The 23,442-nt window shown below is 41.0% G+C and overlaps 1 protein-coding gene and 1 gene segment (V, D, J or C); one reads left to right on the forward strand and one right to left on the reverse strand.

Annotated features, from left to right (window-relative positions):
- Positions 1–358: 358 nt before the first annotated feature.
- Positions 359–3,671, reverse strand: ctbs (chitobiase, di-N-acetyl-). The gene is given in 5 exon segments (XM_067229474.1): positions 359–409; positions 411–545; positions 824–985; positions 1,054–1,325; positions 3,566–3,671. Coding segments are annotated over 5 exon segments (726 nt in total).
- Positions 3,672–18,337: 14,666 nt separating this feature from the next.
- Positions 18,338–22,670, forward strand: LOC136935821 (T cell receptor beta constant 2-like). The segment is given in 7 exon segments: positions 18,338–18,401; positions 19,712–19,744; positions 21,335–21,370; positions 21,479–21,826; positions 21,933–21,956; positions 22,049–22,156; positions 22,293–22,670. Coding segments are annotated over 7 exon segments (615 nt in total).
- The last annotated feature ends 772 nt before the right edge of the window (positions 22,671–23,442 follow it).

The following is a 23,442-nucleotide window of genomic DNA, read 5'->3' on the forward strand; positions in this document are numbered from 1 at the left end:
TGCATTGATTCCTGGAGAATCCTCAAAACATCATTCTATATACTGTATTTATATAATTTATTGATAACACAATGGTTTCATGGCAATTTTCTCAGTGATTATCAAAAACCTTTTTGTTAGAACTGAAATATCATATAAAGAAATGTATGTACTATCCTGGTTCAGTCAATTCCCTGCTCTTCTTGAGAATGTTTTACAATTGCAATAAACAGCAATGATACAACTTGAGTGCAAGTGCGGCTCCAACTTCCAAAAGACACACAACCCTTTCTCCTTTTGTCTTCTTTACCAAGGAATGTATAGACTCAGCAATAAATCGTGGTGGGATATAGAGGGAAATAAATCTCAGAACCTCTTCTTAGCATGTCATTATGGCATGCCACATGTTATCAGTCTGTAGCTGGGCAACAAGGTCCAGACTCCAAGAAGAGGATGTCATTCCACATGCCGACACCTCTCAGCCCCATGGATCTGACATTCGTTGACTTCATGCAAATGCTCTCAGGGTCATCATACCACACTTGATGAATCTGTCCCTTTTCATCCTGTCGATGAAATCATTTGAGTTAATAAGCAATGTAGACAGCAAGGTAGACAACAGTTCATCACTGGCAAACAACAATTCTGCCATCTTCTGGTGTAAGGAGGATAATGCAGCATTGAGTTCAATTTGAAGTGCTTTAATTTATATGGAGGTTACCGCAATTTACAGCAGTGTTAAGCGTTACGTTTTCTAGAAGTGTCCTTGTATTGATGTTATCAGTCACCAATAGCAGACAAAATTCCTTTATTTCTATAATGCAGACAGGGTTTGTTCCCATACCATGTAGTTGTAGTCGGGGGAGGAGCTTTGACTGTCCCACAGCCTGCCTGATATGGAATCGTTGACCTGCTTCATAATATTGCTGTACAAAATCTACCAACCAGCGGCGTCACTGCAAGGGGCACCTCGAAAAGAAACCTTGGCTATAGCACACAACCCTTCCTAAAAACCATAAGAACTTTTGATGAAAGCTTATTGATTTATTTGCTACAAAAGTGGGTTACTATAACCAAGAGACCTTGATAACCATAACCTTGATTCACAAGTATCGAAAATTCGCTTTTGTTAAGTTTGAAATTCAATGGACTATATCTTGCATTACATACCTGCCACTGTTATTGGTAACGGTAGTTAGCCATGGCAATACAGCCCTCAAATATCTGACTTTGTTCATCATAGGACATCACAAATAGCAAGTTGCAGGACTTGGCAATGGTGACGTAGTTGTAACACCGACCGTCTATGCAGTCAGGCGACCAGGCTACGTCAATCAGAAGAGAAGCTTGGGTACCGGTATGACAGAGTGTAGGTTGGGGAACATCTCGTAAGGCCGGAGACGCTTGGTGTTTGTCCCCGGCTTGGGAAACCCAATTCAATTCTGGTTAAATGTTCAGGGAGATAATTGACTCGTTAATATCTGACTCCAATTTTAGAAATGTGCACAAGTGCGTTACCTGTAACCTTGAGCGCTAAACAGTTAATGACATGAAACTCTGGCGTAGGTAAAAATCGTCTGCTTGATCAGAGCATCGCCCCTAAAGTATGCGTGTTCACTAATCAGTCGTTTATCATTACTATAATATGGATTTAACCATAGTAGACCTAGTATGTAAACCAATCACTCAGAGGCTCCGGTAAATTCCTTCGGAGCGTGGAGATCCACCGTAAGTGACTCAGAGGCCTTAAGTTAAAACCTACTTCAAAAGTATTTGTTTATAATCAGTATTAGCCGCATCAACCAGACTAGATCAAAGTTTTCACCGCAGTAGCGTGATAGATACGTTTCAAGGAGAACAAGTAACTTCAAATGCACAATAATAGTTTATTATCTAAATAGTAAGATAATCAATACAATGATAATGAAATATCATCAAATACAAAACTGTTACCTTTCCTTTCAAAAACAATTGAACGTGCTGTATCTAACCAACTGTCTAACTTTCTCTCTCAGAACAACCTGCTTGACCCCAACCAATCGGGCTTCAAGACTGGCCACTCCACAGAGACTGCCCTCCTTTCAGTCACCACTGCCCTCCAGTCTGGCAGAGCGGCTTCCAGGTCATCCGTCATCATTCTGCTGGACCTTTCTGCAGCGTTTGATACGGTTAACCACCAGATCCTGCTCGCCAGACTTTCTGAGATGGGCATCACTGGCACTGCACTCCAGTGGATCTCATCCTACCTGTCGGGAAGATCCTACCAGGTTTCCTGGGGAGGCAAACTGTCAGGCCCTCGCCAGCTCTCCACTGGTGTCCCACAGGGCTCCGTCCTTGGACCCCTCCTCTTCTCTCTGTACACCACCTCACTTGGACCAATCATCACCTCCCATGGCTTCTCCTACCACTGCTACGCTGACGACACGCAGCTGTACCTGTCGTTCCCCCCGACCGATCCGGGGATCTCAGCTAGGATTGAGGCCTGCCTCACAGACATCTCCGCCTGGATGACCGAGCACCACCTCCAGCTGAACCTCGCCAAAACAGAACTTCTCATCATCCCGGCTAAACCCTCCATCTCCCACGATCTCTCAATCACCCTGGGATCTGCGACGGTGACCCCTTCATCCTCTGCCAGGAACCTTGGGGTTACCATGGACGACAAGCTCTCCCTCACGGCCCACATTGCTGCGGTCTCCCGGTCGTGTAGATTCACCCTCTACAACATCCGGAAGATCAGGAGATACCTGTCTGAGCACTCCACCCAGCTGCTAGTCCAAGCACTTGTCCTCTCCAAGTTGGACTATTACAACTCGCTGCTCGCTGGTCTCCCAGCATGTGCAACCCGCCCTCTTCAGAGGATTCAGAACGCAGCGGCCCGCCTGGTCTACAATCTACCCAGACGCTCCCATGTTACCCCGCTCCTCATCTCTCTCCACTGGCTACCTATTATGGCCCGTATCAGATTCAAGACCCTGATATTGACCTTCCGAGCAGTGAACGGGACTGCACCCGTCTACATCAAGTCTCTCCTGCAGCCTTACACCCCCACCCGTCACCTACGGTCTTCTTCAGACAACCGCCTGGTGGTCCCACCGCTCAAGACCGCCCGGTCCCAACACAAGCTCTTCCCCTGTCTGGCCCCCCAGTGTTGGAATCAACTCCCCACCTCCATCAGAGACACTGACTGTCTCTCCACCTTCAAGAAAAGGCTCAAGACGCACTTGTTCCGGGAGTACAACAGTACTTAGGAACGGTTCGCTTGACCCGATGTTAGTTTCCTCAAGGATCACAATGACTCTTGCTTAGAGACTTGTTGCCCTTTCGGTCCACCTTCCTCTTCAGCTGTTGAGACCACCTTTCCAGAGGTGTGTCATTAAGGTGTGATTGTCATTTTAGCATTCATGCAAATCAACGACTGTCCCAGGCGAGTGTCTGGGTGACCAGTGACAAAGGGGCTGCCAAAACAGCCCTACACAGAGATTGAGAGTTTTTTTAAGACACCATTCCACTCCATTCCACTCCATATCAACTCTATTAATAAATCAGTGTTTCTATGACAACCTTGATTCCATATTTCCCTTACCTGAGCCCCTGGGATCTCCCTGTGGAACACCTCTGTAGTCTAGACAAGAGCAGTGAACTTGGTAGTCTTTAGACACTTCCTGCTCAATGTCTAGGTTGGAAGCCATCCATGAACTGCTTCTTTGTCAAGTTTGCCACTTTGTCTTTTATCCATGCTGACCTGTTGTTTGGGTCCAACATGAAGTGGAGGGGCACATCTCCTAGCAATACAGGAATCGTGTTTATGTTATTTATATAATGCACACGTTACTGGCCTAATCGATCCCTTATGGATACCTATCACTAAAACCAATTCCCAAATTCCTCAGTCGAAATACAAGAAATTGCAATTGGCAAGGGAGATCAATATTTAATCTTGGACACACTAGGTCTATCTTTATTCTAACTTTGAGGACAACCTGTGTGCATTTTTTATTTGCATAGCACATGAGTCCAGGATCATATTTGCCAAATACAGTCACAGTTGTTACCAAGCTCCAGGCTGATCCACCAACAAAAAACACCTAAAACACCTGAAAGTGAGCAAGCATTCAGAACTGAGTTGACAAATGGAACAACAGTAGGCTTACTGAATTTCCTACACTATAACTATTATATTGTAGGCTACTAGAATATACAATTTTGGTAGAATAGATATTGTTTAGGAATTGGCATGATATTTTAAAGGGTGCAGGTACAATAAAAACATGAATAACAGTAATATTAATAATAAAGTTTGTATTTTGTGCAAAAGAAAAAGAAAGTTAAAATGCATGTTAAAGCAATAGCCCCTCCAAATGTCTGTGCACGTCCTTGTCATGTTATCTTTTGTTGATCTACACACGGACTGACCTTGCACCGCTCATACGAGATTGTCACGAGATACTCTCACAAACAAAATCACGGTTTAGTAATGCAGTAACGCAGCCTGCCTGCGGGAAAGTAACAGTAATCTAATTACTGTTTTTGCAATTGTAATCCCTTACTTTACTCGTTACTTGAAAAAAGTAAACAGATTACAGTTACTGCCCATCACTGTTCCTCAGAACAGCTTTAATCCAAAGAAAAATTGCAACACTCCCATCTTGAAATATGACACCCCTTCTGTCTCAGGAATGCTCTGAACATAGTTAATGGTTGATTTCAATATGATTAATAACAACAGTATAGCATTGCAAATACTTTCTTGATTCCATTGTCAAAGTTTATTCAAAGCAGTTCCTGGGTCCGTGTACCTTGTGGCCATTGGTTTTTCTAATTTGCAACCCGTGTTGACAAACGCAAAATAGGGCCGTAATATCGTTTTGTCACTTTAGTAAATCGAACACACATTTAAGTATAACGGCTTGTTTTTGGTTGTTTCGTTTTTTTTTTTATAATGAAATAACCATATAACACAAATGGTATAACGAGCCATTAATCGTTGTTTTGATTATTCCATATCCTTTATGCTGATATCTGCAAAAGATGAAAAATAGGCTCGTAATATCGATTTGTCAATTTCGGAAGTCAGAACCACAGGATGGGGAAAGGCTTGGTTTCCGTTGTTTTGTTTCATTTTGGAATTACGGAATATCCATAAAACACAAACGGTATAACGAGCCATTTACCCATTTGTTTGATCGGCCGTATTATGCATACTGGCACAAGTGAAAAAGAGAGAGAGGGGGGGAAATGTGAAACTATTGGGGGTGTTATTACTTGCGAACACCAGAGGGCAGCAACGACTAGCTTTAAAAAACATGTTCCTGTGATCTGCAGGCCTACAATCTTGACGACATGGCAGCAGGTTCTTTAGTAGAAGACACACACACCAAACTGAAGGCGCATGTTGACCGCGTTTGCTAGTTGCTGCTTAGTTAATAAATCTTTGACGAACCCAAGTTTCTTTAATATATATTAAGTTTCTTTAATATATATTAGAAACATTACAAGACGGGGCTCCAGTGTGTGTTCAAACAAGGCCAAAAGTGCCAGACGGTATCAATCACACCCGTGCAAGTAACACTCCACGCCCCAACCCTCCCTCCCCCCACCTAAATTACTCTTTCAGTTCTGTTGTACGTCTTAATGAAGTGCATTGAGGCAATCATAGTAAGAAAGTTGAGGTCATGTGGGCTACCTTTGCAGTTTACATAGACACACAACGGACAGAGGCACTGTTGTGGATACTTTTTTCAAAGTTCTGATCATATTCCAAATTCAACTTCTTCAAAGTCCAAAAACAGTACGGAGCAGCAACGAGAGGGTTCCAAGGAAAATCTGATTTCCCCTTTGTCTGTGCTTCACCTTTTATATCCAACAAATTACACCCCTGAACTTTTAAAACAGATCTATTGGCCTACTACAATTGTAAATATCCTACGACTTCTGCTCCAATTGGGCCTTGATGCAATGCCATCGAATAGTTTCTGCTGTTTCTGCCACGTTTTTGGGGACTAACCAGGGACCAAACCAGTAACTTGTGCCCAGTTCCTCTATTCTGCCCTACTACATGTGTTTTCCAACACCAGTTGCTATCAACCCTGGGTTATAGCCCTTCACCATTGCATGGTGCCATCATTCTTCACAGGTCACACCCATTAAGTCAAAGTGAAAAGTAACTGGTCCAACTCCATGTACAAGCCCATGGTATCTGTGGAGGAATACAGTCATCACACTTGTCAAACCCTCCCCACACAAGTCCAATGACTGCATGTTTGCAGACATACAACACAGATGAGACTCAGGAGAGTGAATTAGAGATAATGGTAATGGGAGGGTGTTGCCCTTTTCTGCTTCTCTTTTCTCCACTCACTTCTTTACCTTCTCACGCTTTCCAATTGTTTAAACAAGTCTCTATATTTTATTCTCTCTGTATCCTGCACAAAAGATGACCGTGTACTGTATATAAAACATTCCGGCATATAAATCCACGTATCTCCACACTCAGATCCTGTCACCCTTCCCCAGTCCGCTGATGTTTTCAACTAACCTAAATACTACAACAGCATAATACAATTGCTGAAATTCAGTTATGACTTGTGATTTTGGAAAGCCACCCCAGGATTTCAGTGGCCCCATCTGGCCACTGGATAGTATACTAACTTTAAGCACAGAAGTGTAGGCTGATATACAAATCGTCACAAGCAGAACAGAAATTTTCTTTCAAAGAACATTTTTAAATTGTGTGTCACAGGGTATGAATGCATTGATGTAGGCTAAAACGTGTTGTACATTGATGGATGCAAGGACAACAATTGTATTGTCCCTACAATGGCCTTTTGCAAAATTGAATAGATTTAAATGTAATGTTTTGGGTCAAGTTAACTCTACATTTAATCCAAACTGAATAAAAGTTACATGAGAAAATAATATTGTGTTTTTTTTATAAATAAAAAGGGAAGATTTGCTCAATGATTGCCTCAATGCACTTCAATAAAGTTCTTCATTAAGCTGTTTTTTGATTTTTAAGAAGTTGAAATTGGACATAGAATATGATCAGAACAGAAAAGTATCCACAACAGTGTCAGTTGTGTGTCTATGTAAACTGCAAAGGTAGCTCACATGACCTCAACTTGCTCACTATGATTGCCTCAATGCACTTCATTAAAACGTACAACAGAACTGAAAGCAGTAATTTAGGTGGGGGGAGGGAGGGTTGGGGAGGGTTTCTTGCACGGGTGTGATTGTCTTTTTCAACTGATACCGTCTGGCACTTTTGGCCTTGTTGGACTTGGACCAGTTACTTTTCACTTTGACTTGATGGGTGTGACCTGTGAAGAATGAATGGCACCATGCAATGGTGAAGGGCTATAACCCAGGGTTGATTGCAACTGGTGTTGGAAAACACATGTAGTAGGGCAGAATAGAGGAAGTTACTGGTTTGGTCCCTGGTTAGTCCCCAAAAACGTGGCAGAAACAGCAGAAACTATTCGATGGCATTGCATCAAGGCCCAATTGGAGCAGAAGTCGTAGGATATTTACAATTGTAGTTGGCCAATAGATCTGTTTTAAAAGTTCAGGGGTGTAATTTGTTGGATATAAGAGGTGAAGCACAGACAAAAGGGAAATCAGATTTTCCTTGGAACCCTCTCGTTGCTGCTCCGTACTGTTTTTGGACTTTGAAGAAGTTGAATTTGGAATATGATCAGAACTTTGAAAAAAGTATCCACAACAGTGCCTCTCTCAGTTGTGTGTCTATGTAAACTGCAAAGGTAGCCCACATGACCTCAACTTTCTTACTATGATTGCCTCAATGCACTTCATTAAGACGTACAACAGAACTGAAAGCGTAATTTAGGTGGGGGGAGGGAGGGTTGGGGCGTGGAGTGTTACTTGCACGGGTGTGATTGATACCGTCTGGCACTTTTGGCCTTGTTTGAACACACACTGGAGCCCCGTCTTGTAATGTTTCTAATATATATTAAAGAAACTTAATATATATTAAAGAAACTTGGGTTCATCAAAGATTTATTAACTAAGTAGCAACTAGCAAACGCGGTCAACATGTGCCTTCAGTCTGGTGTGTGTGTCTTCTACTAAAGAACCTTCTGCCATGTCGTCAAGATTGTAGGCCTGCAGATCACAGGAACATGTTTTTTAAAGCTAGTCGTTGCTGCCCTCTGGTGTTCGCAAGTAATAACACCCCCAATAGTTTCACATTTTTCCCCCTCTCTCTCTTTTTCACTTGTGCCAGTATGCATAATACGGCCGATCAAACAAATGAGTAAATGGCTCGTTATAACGTTTGTGTTATATGGATATTCCGTAATTCCAAAATGAAACAAAACAACGGAAACCAAGCCTTTCCCCATAATCTGGTTCTGACATCCAAAATGGACAAAACGATATTACGAGGCTATTTTTCATTTTTTTGCAGATACCAGCATAAAGGATATGGAATAATCAAACAAACGAGTAAATGGCTCGTAATACCATTTGTGTTATATGGTTATTCCGTTATTCCAAAATAAAACAAAACAACGGATACCACGCATTTCCCCATCATCTGGTTCTGACTTCCGAAATGGACAAATAGATATTAGAGCCTATTTTTCATCTTTTGCAGATATCAGCATAAAGGATATGGAATAATCAAAACAACGATTAATGGCTCGTTATACCATTTGTGTTATATGGTTATTTCGTTATATAAAAAAAAACGAAACACCCAAAAACAAGCCGTTATACTTAAATGTGTGTTCGACTTACTAAAGTGACAAAACGATATTACGGCCCTATTTTGCGTTTGTCAACACGGGTTGCAAAATAGAAAAACCAATGGCCACAAGGTACACGGACCTTCCAGACAAGCATTTTCATTTAAAAAACGTGGCTGCAAAATCGTGACCACAATTCAAATTCAAATGCATTTGCAGAAATGCAAAATGAACGAAAAAGCATTCTGAGCGGCGCAGCAGAGTGACGTCAGTAGCCGCTCTTCTTCAGCTCCCTGCTGACCGAGCTACCCATCTTGTTCGGTAGGGGGCGGTGTGCACATCTGCATTGCATTACATTGCAAATGTGCCGGGAAATTGATTGAATTGCCGGGTCTTTAGAGCAGCGTTCCCCAACCGGTGCCCACCGGTCCGCGGACCGGTACCGGTACCAGGTCATTTCGTACCGGGCTGCACAAAAAAAGAATTAATAACATTATTTCCTTTTAATTGATTATCAGAGTCTGAAAGACGTTTTATTCTGAAAAATGATTGACCTGATTCTCTCCTTCTCCGCGAGCCTTTTCCCCTGAGCAAAAAAGCTCTGCAAAGACGTGTGTTTACTCATTTTTTAGCAAGTTTGTGGGCTTTATTGAGCGGTATCATGCGCGTGTCTTCCTCTTGACACATGACAAGTGATAGTTACCACTCAATGAAGCCTGTTTGAGACAACAACTCTATCGGTTTTTTGGATGAAGGCTATCCTGAGATCGCCACTAAAGCACTGAAAACCCTGCTTCCATTTCCAACATCAAACGGGATTGTCTGCCGTGACAGCAAACAAAATTATGGAATAGCTAGGCCTAAACTGGATATAAGGAACGCACTTCGGGTGTCACTGTCGTAGTTTATAGTCACACACAACAGTGGGACTGACACATCGAAAGCTAGCTAACTATATAACGATGGAAAACCAGGCTAAGAAAGTTAAAGATGGGACTGAAAAATTAAGAGACAAAAATACATCACACTAGACATGGTTTTGTCAATTGAAAAAACGGCTGTTTATTTTACATAAAACTCCAAAAACTATTTTTCGCTCAAATCAGCGAAACTATTTTTCTCGCGCGCTCGCATTAGGTGTGGAAGTCACTAACTAGGATCACATAAAACCCAGAATGTGCATGCATTAGCAGCGCAGCTGTCCAGGGCCTATCTTTCCTCCCAGTCCGTCCCTGCCGGTCCGTGAAAATATGTCTTACATGAAAGCGGTCTGTGGTGCAAAAAAGGTTGTGGACCGCTGCTTTAGAGGACGCATCACAGATCATGGCGCTCCCTCAAATTGTGCAAACACTGTTAGAATTAGCTGAGCAGGTAGAATTTAATAATATATCTGAGTCTGATGCCCGTGACCGAGTAGAACAAGTCATAGAGAGCTTGGCTGCATACTCTGCCGTCACAGATTTACACATTAATAGCTCTGCCACTGTTTTAGTAATTGTTTGACATCAAGTTGCTCAGTCTGTGATACGTCCTCTAAAGACCCGGCAATTCAATCAATTTCCCGGCACATTTGCAATGTAATGCAATGCAGAAGTGCACACCGCCCCCTACCGAACAAGATGGGTAGCTCGGTCAGCAGGGAGCTGAAGAAGAGCGGCTACTGACATCACTCTGCTGCGCCGCTCAGAATGCTTTTTTGTTCATTTTGCATTTCTGCAAATGCATTTGAATTTGAATTGTGGTCACGATTTTGCAGCCACGTTCTTAAAATGAAAATGCATTTCTGGAAATGCATTTGTATTTGAATTGTGGTCACGATTTTGCAGCCACGTTCTTAAAATGAAAATGCATGTCTGGAAATGCATTTGAATTTGAATTGTGGTCACGATTTTGCAGCCACGTTCTTGAAAATGAAAATGCATTTCTGGAAATGCATTTGAATTTGAATTGTGGTCACAATTTTGCAGCCACGTTCTTAAAATGAAAATGCATTTCTGGAAATGCATTTCAATTTGAATTGTGGTCACAATTTTGCAGCCACGTTCTTAAAATGAAAATGCATTTCTGGAAATTTATTTTCAAATTTTACATTTCAAATTGAATTTTGGTATCTATTTGCTGGGGCATGTTTTGAAAATTAAATCTCAAATGTCTATTTCTTTTTCATTTTAATTAAGTGAAAGATTGAGCACTCTTGAAGAAGAAAATTAAAATGCAAATAGGATTATTGATTACTAATTTCATTTATGAGTCAAATAGTGCAGCCACATTCTTAAAATGCAAATGCTTTTCTGGAAATGCATTTGCATTTGAATTTTGGTAATGATTTGCTTCCATAGTCACATACCGTGTCACGGACATCTTTTGTTATTTCTGGCACTGTTCCCCAAAGGGTTGAGGAACAGAGCCATTTTCAGGGATGGCATCATAACCTTTAAAAATTAGAAAAATAACCACATATTGTATGTGTTGTCATATACACAGATACACCTAAGTGAGGGTACTTCAAGATAGTGTATGTAGTGTACTGTATATGTATTCATTTGGTTGGTGGTCAATCGTGATACCAAGTTATACTGCTAGTGGTTTTTACCATCACAGTCAGCGGTGTAGTGGTAAAAATAGAGGTGGGTAAACTATGATTTTTTTATGTTTTTATTTATTTACAGGGTCGTCAAGCCCCCCCCCCCCCCCCCCCCCCCCCCCCCCCGAGACGAGCTTTCACGTCCTTTTCAAGCCCAGGGAAAACAGGTAAACTAATCCACAATGTGTATGTGTGTACTTAGTGGATCCTGATTGGTGTCGCCACCGTAGCCGCACCGCATTGATTGGAGGGTCAAAGACCACACAGCGCAGATGAAATGATTCAGACTACAGCGTTTATATATTAAACAATATGAAATTTAGTCTTTGGTGTTTTAAATTAGACCAAATTTATTTCGGATTATTCCAACGGCAGAATACGAGGTGCAGGGAACTTAGATGTGCGTAAATGCGAATAAACGCTATTTAGAGGTGGATAAACGCAATTTCTGCAATTTAGAGGTGGATAAACGGTATTTCCGAATTTTGGGAGGTGCGTAAACGGCGTTTACGTGCGTTTAGCCCCCACTACATCCCTGATCACAGTCCAGTAATAGTGTTCATTAATTTTGTCAATAATTTATTTGTACATCATTGGGGCAATCTTAAGATTTCAAGACCAATGTTACAAATGCTAATTGTGTAACCAATCCAAACTAAAGGTTGGTTTGATTGTTATTTAATGTAAACACAATTTAAACACTATTATCAATTACATGATATGTAGGCAACAAACTGTGAAAATGTAAAAAAAAAAAATGCAATACTTACAAAGACTGGTTATGCATATTACAAAACCACTGTTGAGTCTTCATATCGATGCCACTTCAATGTGAATAGAGATAGGGAGAAAGAAGGGAGATGTGTGGCTCAGATGCCTAAATAACATACTTGATTGGCTAAAGGACTGTATCATATTGTGTTATGATTATAATAATATGAAGTCATACAACAGAAGTTATAAAGAAAATGATTGGTTCCGACAACAAGGCGATCACAGTTCTCAATCTCACAATTTAAGATCAAACTAACCAGTAGGAGGCAGACTTAAGAGGATAAACGTTGTCTTGACAATCCATACAGTACATCCATGTGTTCATGTTTATTTATTTTAGTAACAGTCCTCTCTTAAAAGTACTATTGTATCAGTATGAAAATGCAAACACACATGGGTCAGTTCTTTCCATAAAGGGCAGTGAGGAAAGCTATGGCAGCAGCCAGCTATATCTATGACAAAAGATATCTTGCCTCCTTAAACATTAAATACTCAGTTAAATACTCAGTGAAGTACATTGAATGACCACTAACTATCTAACCAAATCAACTCCTACTTACTCTTCAGTTATTAGGAATGTGTTTCAGTTGGGTGCCACTTCTGTTGCCCTGCTGTGCCTAGAGGTGTTGAATTTTACTGCAGCTGCAGTTCATGACGTAATTTCCTCCTTAACACCCTCTGCTCCTCTTAAAGTGATTGTACTCTGTCTCCTATCCGGTTCTCTCTGAGTCAACATGACCTTCGCTCTCATCACCTTCACTGTCTACATGCTTTGGCACACAGGTAACAAAAATAAGAATCAATTGTCTTAATAATTGGCAAACCAAGTTAATTTATACTTTTTAATTGAACAGAAAAAGTTGTACTCAAATGCTGTCGAAGTTCTGACTTGACTCATCACGTTTATGCTTCCTCCTCTGTTGTTATAGGTTGTAGTAAGAACGTACTAATAACTCAATGGCCCAGGTACATCTCCGTTCAGCCTGAGGGCTCAGTGGGCATGCACTGTTACCAGAACAACACAGATTATGACTACATGTACTGGTACAGACGAAAGAAAGGAGAGGGTCCTGTGCTAATGGCTACCTTCATAGCTGGGTCTGTAAACTATGAGCCTAGCTTTAAGTCTGGCTTCAGGGCCTGGAGCTCCAAGAAGAAGGAATGGTCCCTTACTGTGGAGACAGCGCAGGGCAGAGAAGCATTTGTTTATCTTTGTGCTGCCAGTCTACACAGTGAAGTAGAGTTGCTCCACTCTGTATCTAAACCAAACTTGGGAGGTTGCCAACACTCCCTTGCACCTGACATTCACAACCTTCATGGGTGTGATGATGAAAATGTGAACAACTCAATGACTAGTATGAACATAGTTCATGCATGTCAATTTTTACTTTTACAATATCTATGAGCTGCACTGTAATGTACAGCAGGTGGACCTACTGTAGGTTATTCCAGATAGAGAGGCACGGCCCAGATATTGTAATCTGCAGAAATGGTAATTAATTAAAATGGTCTCCTTACCCTAGGCAGCTGTGTGAGCAAGCTGAGAGATGCCATCCTTACCACCCACTTTATTCATAATTTTTTCCCCAGGTTCTGTAGAGAGTGTCAAGTTAGAGGATTCTGGAGCAGGGTGGAGATTCAATGCAGTCATAATGACAGCAGCTATCCAGTCCTGCTCTGGTACCAACAGAGTCCAGACAGTCAGGTTATGTCCCTTATTGGATATGGCCATGCCACTGGGGAGCCCAACTATGAGGGCCAGTCCCAGAAGAGATTGATGCTTCAGGGCTCGACAATAACGATGGCCCGGGGCCAGTAAAAAGAAACGCCGGGACAGTTAAACTAGCAACTCACTGGCCCGATCGGGCCACTGCAAATTACTCATTGAAAAAAAAAATTGCATTGTAAAAGTTAACATCCTTCATATGTTTTGCTACCTGCTAAATGCATAAATAACTTTGCAGCTCGTGGGGCGCACAGTTGGCAAATCAAGAATTGAGTAGTGAGTGACGAGTGGTTGTCAAATTGTAATTCTCTAATCTCAATACATTTTTTAACAACTGGCGCGAGACTGGCGCGAGACAATAAAGTGAAGATGGCAGCAAAGTAGTAGCCTGGCTCTACCATCCTACGTACTTCCGCTCAATTTAGATTTGGCTTCTGTACTAGATCTGGGATTTCGGTGTATTAGTCGGTTTTCAGAAACAATTTCAGAAACTATGGCTGTGTGTTTCTGCACAATGATGTGGCTTCATATCACTCTCTAACCAAAACCCTGATGTGCTGAAGCACTCCGAAAAAAACACCTTCTACACGGTCCTTTGGTTATTCTCTTAATTATTACAGCTGAGGAACTGGCAAAGTTCTCAATTCTTTGTAAATGGTGTTTGTCTAAATACAAGGCATTGATCTATATACTTTGTGTCACCAGATTGCCTATGAATGACCAGAAGCTTTTTCTCATTCCTGAGTATGTGTAGTCATGATGTGTGCATTCACCTCAAACATGGTTAGAATAGTTTTACCATCCAAACAACCAGGGCTGCGTTTCCCGAAAGCGTCGTAAGTCTAAGTTGATCGTAGAATCCATCGTACGACGAATCTTAGTTTTACGGACCATTCCCGAAGACACCGTAGCTAAAGTGTCTATAAAATTCGTAGCTCTTGAAAGCGCATAGATTAGCCTACTCGTTACGAGCATGTTTGGGAAACGCACGTAAAAAATATTGATGTTTTCGTTATTTTGCTCGATCGTTGCTACGATCCACCGTTATCGGGAAACGCAGCCCAGGCCACAGCGGATGAATGTTTTTAAATGTGTTTTCACAAAGGAGCACAGAGTCACATGCCTGTCTGCAATGTTAACATGGTTTTGTATTTTTATGACCTGAGAAAAATATCTGTGAATATTTTTCTATCATGAGAAAAATATCTGTGAATATTTTTCTACTGAGTCATTCGCTACCCATTTTGTCTTTCTAACTTCGGCGCCTTTTCACTCATCCTCCATCCTCTCTTTTACTCAGCCATGTGTCAAGTGGCAAAAATCTCCCAGACACCCCAGAGTGCTGTCCTCCCCCGTGGCTATGCTTTCAACCTGAGGTGTGAGCAGCATGATACCGTCCACGACAACATGTATCTATACAAACAGGAGGAACCGCAGAGTCTCAGGCTCATGGCATACTCATACCATTCTCACTACGAAGAACAGGAGAAGGGCTTTGAGACAGGCTACAAAGTAAAGCGACCCTCCGTTGCTGTGCTCACATTGCTCGTCCAAAACCTTTCAGCCCGAGACACAGCTGTGTACATCTGTGCTACCAGGGTTGCACAATGGATAAAAAGATGGCATACCAGCTGCAACAACCATCATTACAAGTCACGTGACAACCTCTTTTGTTTCCTCTGACAACTGGGAAAGGGGTTACCAGTAACATGCTTGTCAAATCCTGGTTCATTTGTTGCTTCTATTCTCCTCAGGTGAGTGCATAAACTACATTACATTTACATTTAGTCATTTAGCAGACGCTCTTATCCAGAGCGACTTACAGTAAGTACAGGGACATTCCCCCGAGGCAAGTAGGGTGAAGTGCCTTGCCCAAGGACACAACGTCATCTGGCACAGCCGGGAATCGAACTGGCAACCTTCTGATTACAAGCCCGCTTCCCTAACCGCTCAGCCACCTGACTCCCCAGTAAAGAGGCATACATACCACCTTGCACTGCTATTACACTGCTTTGTGTGTATAATAATATGATCATGTATAATACTATTTAATACAAAGATAAAGGTATGCTCATCCTTGTTGATGTTAAACCTGAAATATTTCTACTCTCTCATATCCTACAGGTGTTGGCTCCACAGTGCTCAAGACGCAGAAAGAACTTAACTGTCCACTGACACACAGTGCAATATGGCCGCAGGCTTCAGGATGTCCCGTTTCACCACATTGTGGTAAAGACAGGCCTACTAAAGTGCACCTAAACAGTACCTCACAAAGGATTATGAGGAGACTGTGCTCCTTGCAGACATCTATTGTAGCGTCTGAGAACAGCTTCACCCAATAGATCTCTGAGCTGGCCTACGGGCACAGTAGCACCTACATTCGCTGCCAGTTACAGTGTAGCATAGCATGCGCGAGAGGGCAGCGAGCGCATGCGAGGAAAGAAAAAAGAAAAGAAAAAGGCTTGAGTGCCCTCCATAATGTTTGGGACAAAGGGTGATTTTGTTGATTTCTTGATTTTTCCTATGTACTCCACAGTTTTAGATTTGTATTCAAACAAATACTTTATTTATCGTTTTTTTAACCCCTTATATATACAGGGGCTTTGCCCTGTCCTGGGGCCTCATGTATAAACGTTGCGTACACACAAAAACCTTGCGTACGCTGGTTTTCACGCACACGGTGTGATGTATAAAGATTTACTTGACGTGAGAATGTGCGGACCGTCACGGAAACTTTTGAGCAGACGTGAGAATGTGCGGACCGTCCGCAAAGTCTTGTCTGGCTCTGTAACATGGCGTACTCTCTGTACATCATTTGTACAGAGAGTCTGGCCTCGCTCCATTGACAAGCATTGACTTCCTTGTAGGCGGGTACTCTGTTGAAGTTTAAAACTATTGGATCTGCCCAGAGCCACTCTGATCTGCCATAACCAATCGCTAGCGTTCGCCTTAGCCAATTCCTTCACCACTACTGTAACAGAGCTAGCTGCCGTAGCTGGAAAATCAAACTGTTCCCGAACCCCATGGGGAGGAGGGCCACAACATCATGGCCACCAACTAAACTCAGCAAAACTTATTCTTGCTCTGGCTTTAGCTTATGGATATTCGGCAGCGTTGCCACAACGGACCGAATGGCTTCGCTTGCATCTTTCTCCGCCGCCATTACGGAACTACAACACAAACTAGTGCACGACATCAATACGATCGTTCTCAGCCACTCCCTCTGTTCGCTGATTGGCCGGTAGAAAATTAACCGGAGACATCTGACTTACGTACCTCATGGCCAGACCTAGTACAGAAGCGAAATCAAAATTGAGTGGAAGTACGTAGGAGGGCAGAGCCAGGCTACCGAAACTCACCAAACATAACAAAATAAAGATTCCACTTCCTGTCATACGTCTATGATTTTGACTATTCAAATCACATTTTCTTATTTTTTCTTCTTTTTTTTTCATTAATGTGGATGATCACATCAAAACCCAAATGGGAAATGCTAGCTCTATATAGGCTACTGTTTAATCCTCCACCACTTAATAACTTCTGTCAAATTTGAGGGTGTCAAACGAACGACAAATTCACTCAGGAAATCATGCTGTTACGATGTGCCACCACTCGTTTCTTAATTTCAAGTTTTACATCGGACCATTTCTGGTCCGGTGCTCCGAACCCACAGCATTTACGGCCCTTTAGTAATAATAATAATAATTGTATTTGTAATGCACTTTATATTTAGCTAAATCTCAAAGTGCTACAGGTAAAAAAAAGAAAGGGCGCATGCGCCTGACAGTTTACTCCTCCAACTTTCCTTCCTTATCGCTTCCATACTCTTGCCAGCACTGTTCAAGTTCAGATACAAGTTAACACCTTCATACAGAACTCTGCTTGCTCTTCTTGGCAAACTGTAACCTGGCCATCATGTTTTTTCAGCTAACCAGGGGTGTGCATCTTGCAGTGTAGCCTCTGTTTTTGTTCATGGAGTTTTGTGACAACACCCGTTTCCTGAAAAGTATTTCTGATTTGTTTTTTGACAGGTGTTTTTTGTTAAGAATGTTAAGAATTCTCATTTGCTGTAGAGGTCTTTCTTGGTCTACCAGTCCTTTTGTGATTACAGAGCTCACTGCCGCTCTCAATGTAGCAACAGATTAGGAAAGCCTAAGGTTTGTACAGTGACGCTTACAATTGTATTCTTGTTTCTCAGCCTTATCATGGTTTCATTATTTTTAATTTGTACAATTCAGGTCCTCATGAAGACCAATGGCAACAACACACTCCAGAGGCTAAAAAAGCCTAGAATGAAGACTAGAAACCAAAACCTTTCTTATGCCTGTATGAATTAAACAATTAAACAACTGACTAATCACAAACACTTGCAAATTATTTTGTGTTGTGCCCTTAAATAGGGGGGATTATTTGTAAAGGGTATTTTCGTTGAAACCAAAATATTTGAAAATGTCATTTAATACTACCTGAATAAGTGCACTTTAACAACTTGGAAAATAGTTTGATTACAATCAAAAATTGTGGAGTACAGAAGAAAGTCAAGAAAGAAATGTCTTTGTCCCGAACATTATGGAGGGCACTGTCAGGGCTCAGAACAAGACTCAAAAACAGATCACAGAGACAAAGGATGCAGGTAGCAAGAAGCTTTACAGAGGGCAGCAAATTATATAAAACAAACCGGCAGAGAGTGCAAGGCAAGTAATATACACAAGCACAACACTAATGAGCAATGCAGGACAGATGTGAAGCCGGTTAGAGGGTTGGAGCAGCAAGGTCGGAGAAGTGGGTGAAGGGTAAGACCCGGTCTGGAACAAACCTGGACAACAGACAAGAAAAAGTGATAGGCAGAGAAAGAGGGCCTGACAGGCACTGTACATTACCATTGTCTCACTGGTTTTACATACACTTTTACTGTATGTACGGCCAAAATGACTTCTTTGTTGTCTCACAACACATAACTGAAAGCAACAGAGAAAGAAATCTGTCAGCCTTAGCACAAGTGTCAACATTGTACATTTACCGTTATTATGGCTCAACAAGAAGTCAGGATATCTACTATATACTTCTACAGTGACATGATTACAAAAAAGTTCAATGTCTCAAAGATGATAATACACTGCCCTCTATCGGATAAATATGTAATCACATTTTCTATATCCTTTTTATATTCCATGTGAGAGAGTTTCCCTGAACTATGGAGGTTTAGAAAACAAGGGCTTTACCTGTCCTCCCCTTGTACTTGTGATTTCCCTAGAGCACACAGAAATAGATGCTTGTGTAACCATCAGCCCACCTGCTGTCAGAGACAGATACTGAGAGATGGAGGGATAGATATGAAGGAGTGTTGGGGGTTGAATTGAAGTGCCGGCAAAGATAAATTGTGCTTTTTGTGTGACAGTTTAACACTGTGGAAACGGGGCCACAGTGATACAACTCTATTGGGCAGCTGTACAAAAACTTCAGCTCATTATTCAGTGGAGAGTGCTGCAGAGCACAAGAGGGGTGTGTGGCTCTCAGGATATAAAGAACAACTAGAGACCCACTCCCAAATATTTCATCTAACTTTGAGATTGAAAAATTAACATGGTAAAATTAACAGTAAAACATACTAACTCCCATCTGAATTTAAATAGGGATATTGGTTTTCATCCTGCTTCCCAACATTACTGTTGATGTAAAACTAGACTAACCATTAGGTTTCTGAGAATCTTTTTTTGATAACAACAGTGTGGGTTTTCATGCTACGAAGCCTTGATTCTTGAAAATGTTTTTTTGGGACAATACGACTATCAATGTCACACTGGACATTAAGCTTTCTTGGTGAATGGAACAAAACTCATTGTTTTGGGTAAGTTTAACTTCTCCAATGTTTATCTCAAAAAAGAAGAGAACATGTTCACAGTGTTTTCAAGTTAACTTGAAAACACTGTGACCAACTATCAGCCAGCATACTTGGAACCAAACTCACCGTTTTAGGTAAATATGTTGATATGTTTGTCCCCTGTTTGATGTCACATTCCAATATCTACCAATGCATCTTAGCTAAAGAGAAGCATGGTCTGAAGCAACACAAAGCTTAGAATTTAGAATCAGAACAGGTCAATTAAATATTATCTGTAGCTTCAGTGGTGGCCAAGGCCAAAGCCAACTCAAAACTTGGGAGCTGGATCAAAATAGACCATTCTTATGTAGGAAATTTGCAAATCACATCACCGTATTTTAGATTATAATATAATTGTGGATACTTGTTGCATACAACTTTATTATGATGCCTGTGTACTGTGCTAATTATCAAGCTTACTTTGGAATTGACAAAATTGACTGTTGGTAAGTAATTCACATAAAATGTCCTAGTTTTCTACTTTATGCAAATTTAGGTGAGCTGAAACCGATGTATATGCCTGAACATGTTATGTACTGTATGTGCAATAGTATTATTGTGTAATTGGCGTGCGTTTGATGAAGTTGTTGGCTCACTGACCTGGGACTGATGCAAGCCAAGCATACTTTGGTGTAATGACCAGATGATGAGAAATATCCCTTGAATTCACTCCCAATGTATTATAAATAAATGAACTCTCCTTTGGCATATTATGTGTCTGGATTATTGAATCTGAACCATGATTGATGTTTAGCTTTCTGAGAGTATCAAACCTAGGGTTAAATCTCAAAAGCTTTGGGGTAAGTTTGGTCATTCAATTTTTCGATTTCTCATTCCATGTGCTCCTCAGAGAGATTCCCAAAGTTTGAGCTAGATTTGGAGAAGCTGTGAATTGAGTTTCTGTTAAATCGGAGACACTGTGCACAGACACAAGTATACTTTGGACCTGGCACCAAACTCACAGTTTTAAGTAAGGAAACCTGTAAACTAATGACCTGTGTTAAAGTACATAAGGAAACTTTGTTAATATTATAATATTAATGTAATCAATAATGTAAGCACTAGGAATATGCAGACTTTGCTTTTTTAATTCTGAGAATAAAATTAATGTCTGTAGGTTTAATATGAGGCATTGTGTATGTTCTCCTATCATAGGCTGTTGCTAGTTAGATATTTGGCTGCCTGCTTAGATGTAGCTTGCTCTGGCAGGATGGTAGGTACCACGGAACTCTACATTTCAGTCACAGTTTTGCTTTGGTAATGGGTCAAAACTCGCAATCTTAGATAAGGCTAAACATTACTTACCACATGTATACATCAGTGACACCTGTGTTTGCATGACTTAAAAGGGCAGAATAGAATATCATTTATCAGTTTTTTAATTGTTGTAAAAAGCACTTGTCCGTCACTCAGCCATTTGATTAGATAACTAACTAGAATACATACTAGGATAAATAGGTGTATTTAGGATGCAAAAAATAATTTGAAATTGTGACAACTGGGGTATACGGAGCTAGACTGTTTTGCAGGATATTGTTTGTTGCTGTATATCAGTGTGAACTAATAGCCCTGCTTTCTTCGGGAGTGGCAGCAAACTCACAGTCTTAGGTGAGAAACTTTATTCTATTTTGGAAACCTTTTAATAACTGTGACATTAAGAGTTTCTCTGTTAATATGAGACACAGGTCCTTTTGATCACATCAAGGCTGACATAAAAATCGGTAATGCTTTCGTAAAATTCTTGAGCACTGTGTTTGTTCACCCAGAGCATACTGTCCTCTTGACATAAGTTATTCATCAGTGGTAATATTTATATTTTCTCTTTATAGATCGTGAAATTACATCCCCCAAAGTCACTGTCCTGCCACCCTCTGATACTGAGTGTAAAGACAAGAAGGACAACAAGAACAAGAAGACCCTAGTGTGTGTGGCCACCGGCTTCTACCCCGACCATGTCAGTGTGCTATGGAAGATTGATGGGGTGGACAAAACTAAAGGAGTGGGGACTGACAACTCAGCTGTGCAGGAAGCCAACACTAACACATACAGCATCACCAGCAGGCTGAGAGTGTCTGCCAAGGAGTGGTACACACCTTACTTGAAATTTACCTGCATTGTCCATTTCTACAACGGGACTACGGATCTTGAATTCACAGCAGACATACATGGAATAAAAGGTATGCCAAATGTTTAGTACATTTGTACAATTATCACCCCAATTGAAAAGATGATGTAAAGATGAACAGTGCTGTATGCATCTTATGCATTTTTTGTTTCTGTCAGGTCAAAGTCCAGTCATAAGTACAGGTATGTACAGTATGCCCATTTTGAAAGACATCCGTGTCAAAGTTATGGTCAGTCTTTTGGTAAGTTCCTTGTGCATTTCTTTTCTTTTGCAGAGTGCTATGTGGCGAGCACCCAGACTGCTATACTTGCATATGCTTTTTTTATTGTGAAGAGTGGCTCCTACGGACTTTTTATCATGGTCTTTGTGTGGAGGCTTCAATGTGAGCAGGTCCTACTGCAACAACTACACGTGTCATTATTGACTCCACTTCTGGCAAGAAATAAAAGTTTGAAAATGGTTTGATAATGAACTAAACCTTTTGTATGCTCTAACTATCTTTTCTGTCTCAACCACAGAGTTCAGCTGGAAAGCAGTATAACTGATGACCAGATAACCACTTTGACTTGTAACATGGGATTATATTACAACAAAATATGTATGCTGATTGCTTGAATCTACTTTTAATTCTTCCTTTTTGTGAGGGAAATATCCGTCCTTTCAAATTTCCTCTTCAAATTACATTTTAAATTAACTTCTAATTAATGTAAATATGTATCAAAACCTTTAACTAAAAGCTCTTTATATATACAACTTAGAATGTTGTAGAAATGGTAATAGAGTATTCTGCACATTTTGTGTACTTTCTGTTCGCTGCACTCGCAAACATGCATGATAAGTTTAGTAATTAAGTAATGAAATAAAAAAGTAAGTTACTGAGTCTGGGGTATTATTTCAATCAATGGCAGCTAAAATGAAACCGTTTTTGCTTTAACTTGTATTTGTAGTTTTATCATTTCCAAAGGAAGTGTGAAAGAAAAGCTTAAAACTAAGCTGTGGGGTAGTGCGCAGGGGGGGGGGGGGGGGGGGGGTTGGAGCAGCAGAGAGCAGCAGCAGAGGGGAGGATGTGGTTGTAGAACATGCTGCAGCTCCAGAACAGTGTGTGAAAAACTTTGTGTGCAAAACAGTCACCTCACCGCAACCCATTTCTCGTAGATACACCTGCAACTCTACTACCCCCGCTTCTTGACTCTCTGAAACATGAAAAATAACCGTCAGTGAGCTTGTGACATGGGAGGATATTCATTTCTATGCCAAATGCTGTGGGTCACATGTTTAAGTCAGCTCATACACAGATGCCACCTTTGATTTGGTGCAGGACAAAGTTCTGCTCTACAATATTGGATCCGATTTTTGTGCATACATACATTGTCCATTCAGGAATGTGTTCAGTTACATATACTGTAAGAATTACAATTTACTGTATATCCTATTAAACTCATGCATACTTCAGAAAGTTGATAATATCAACACATAGCATGTATGTGTACACAAAACAATGCTATCTATACATCACAATCCAAAACTGCGGGTGTGTGTGAAACCATTTATGTTGTCTTAATGAGAATGATGTACATGGCTCCAGGAGGTTTCGTTGGCACTTATTGTACATGCTCAAGATACTTGACGCTAACTGACACACTTTCAGGCTGGCTAGTACAAGTCCTC

Source organism: Osmerus mordax, chromosome 26 (assembly GCF_038355195.1).
Source record: "Osmerus mordax isolate fOsmMor3 chromosome 26, fOsmMor3.pri, whole genome shotgun sequence".
Lineage (NCBI taxonomy): Eukaryota > Metazoa > Chordata > Actinopteri > Osmeriformes > Osmeridae > Osmerus > Osmerus mordax.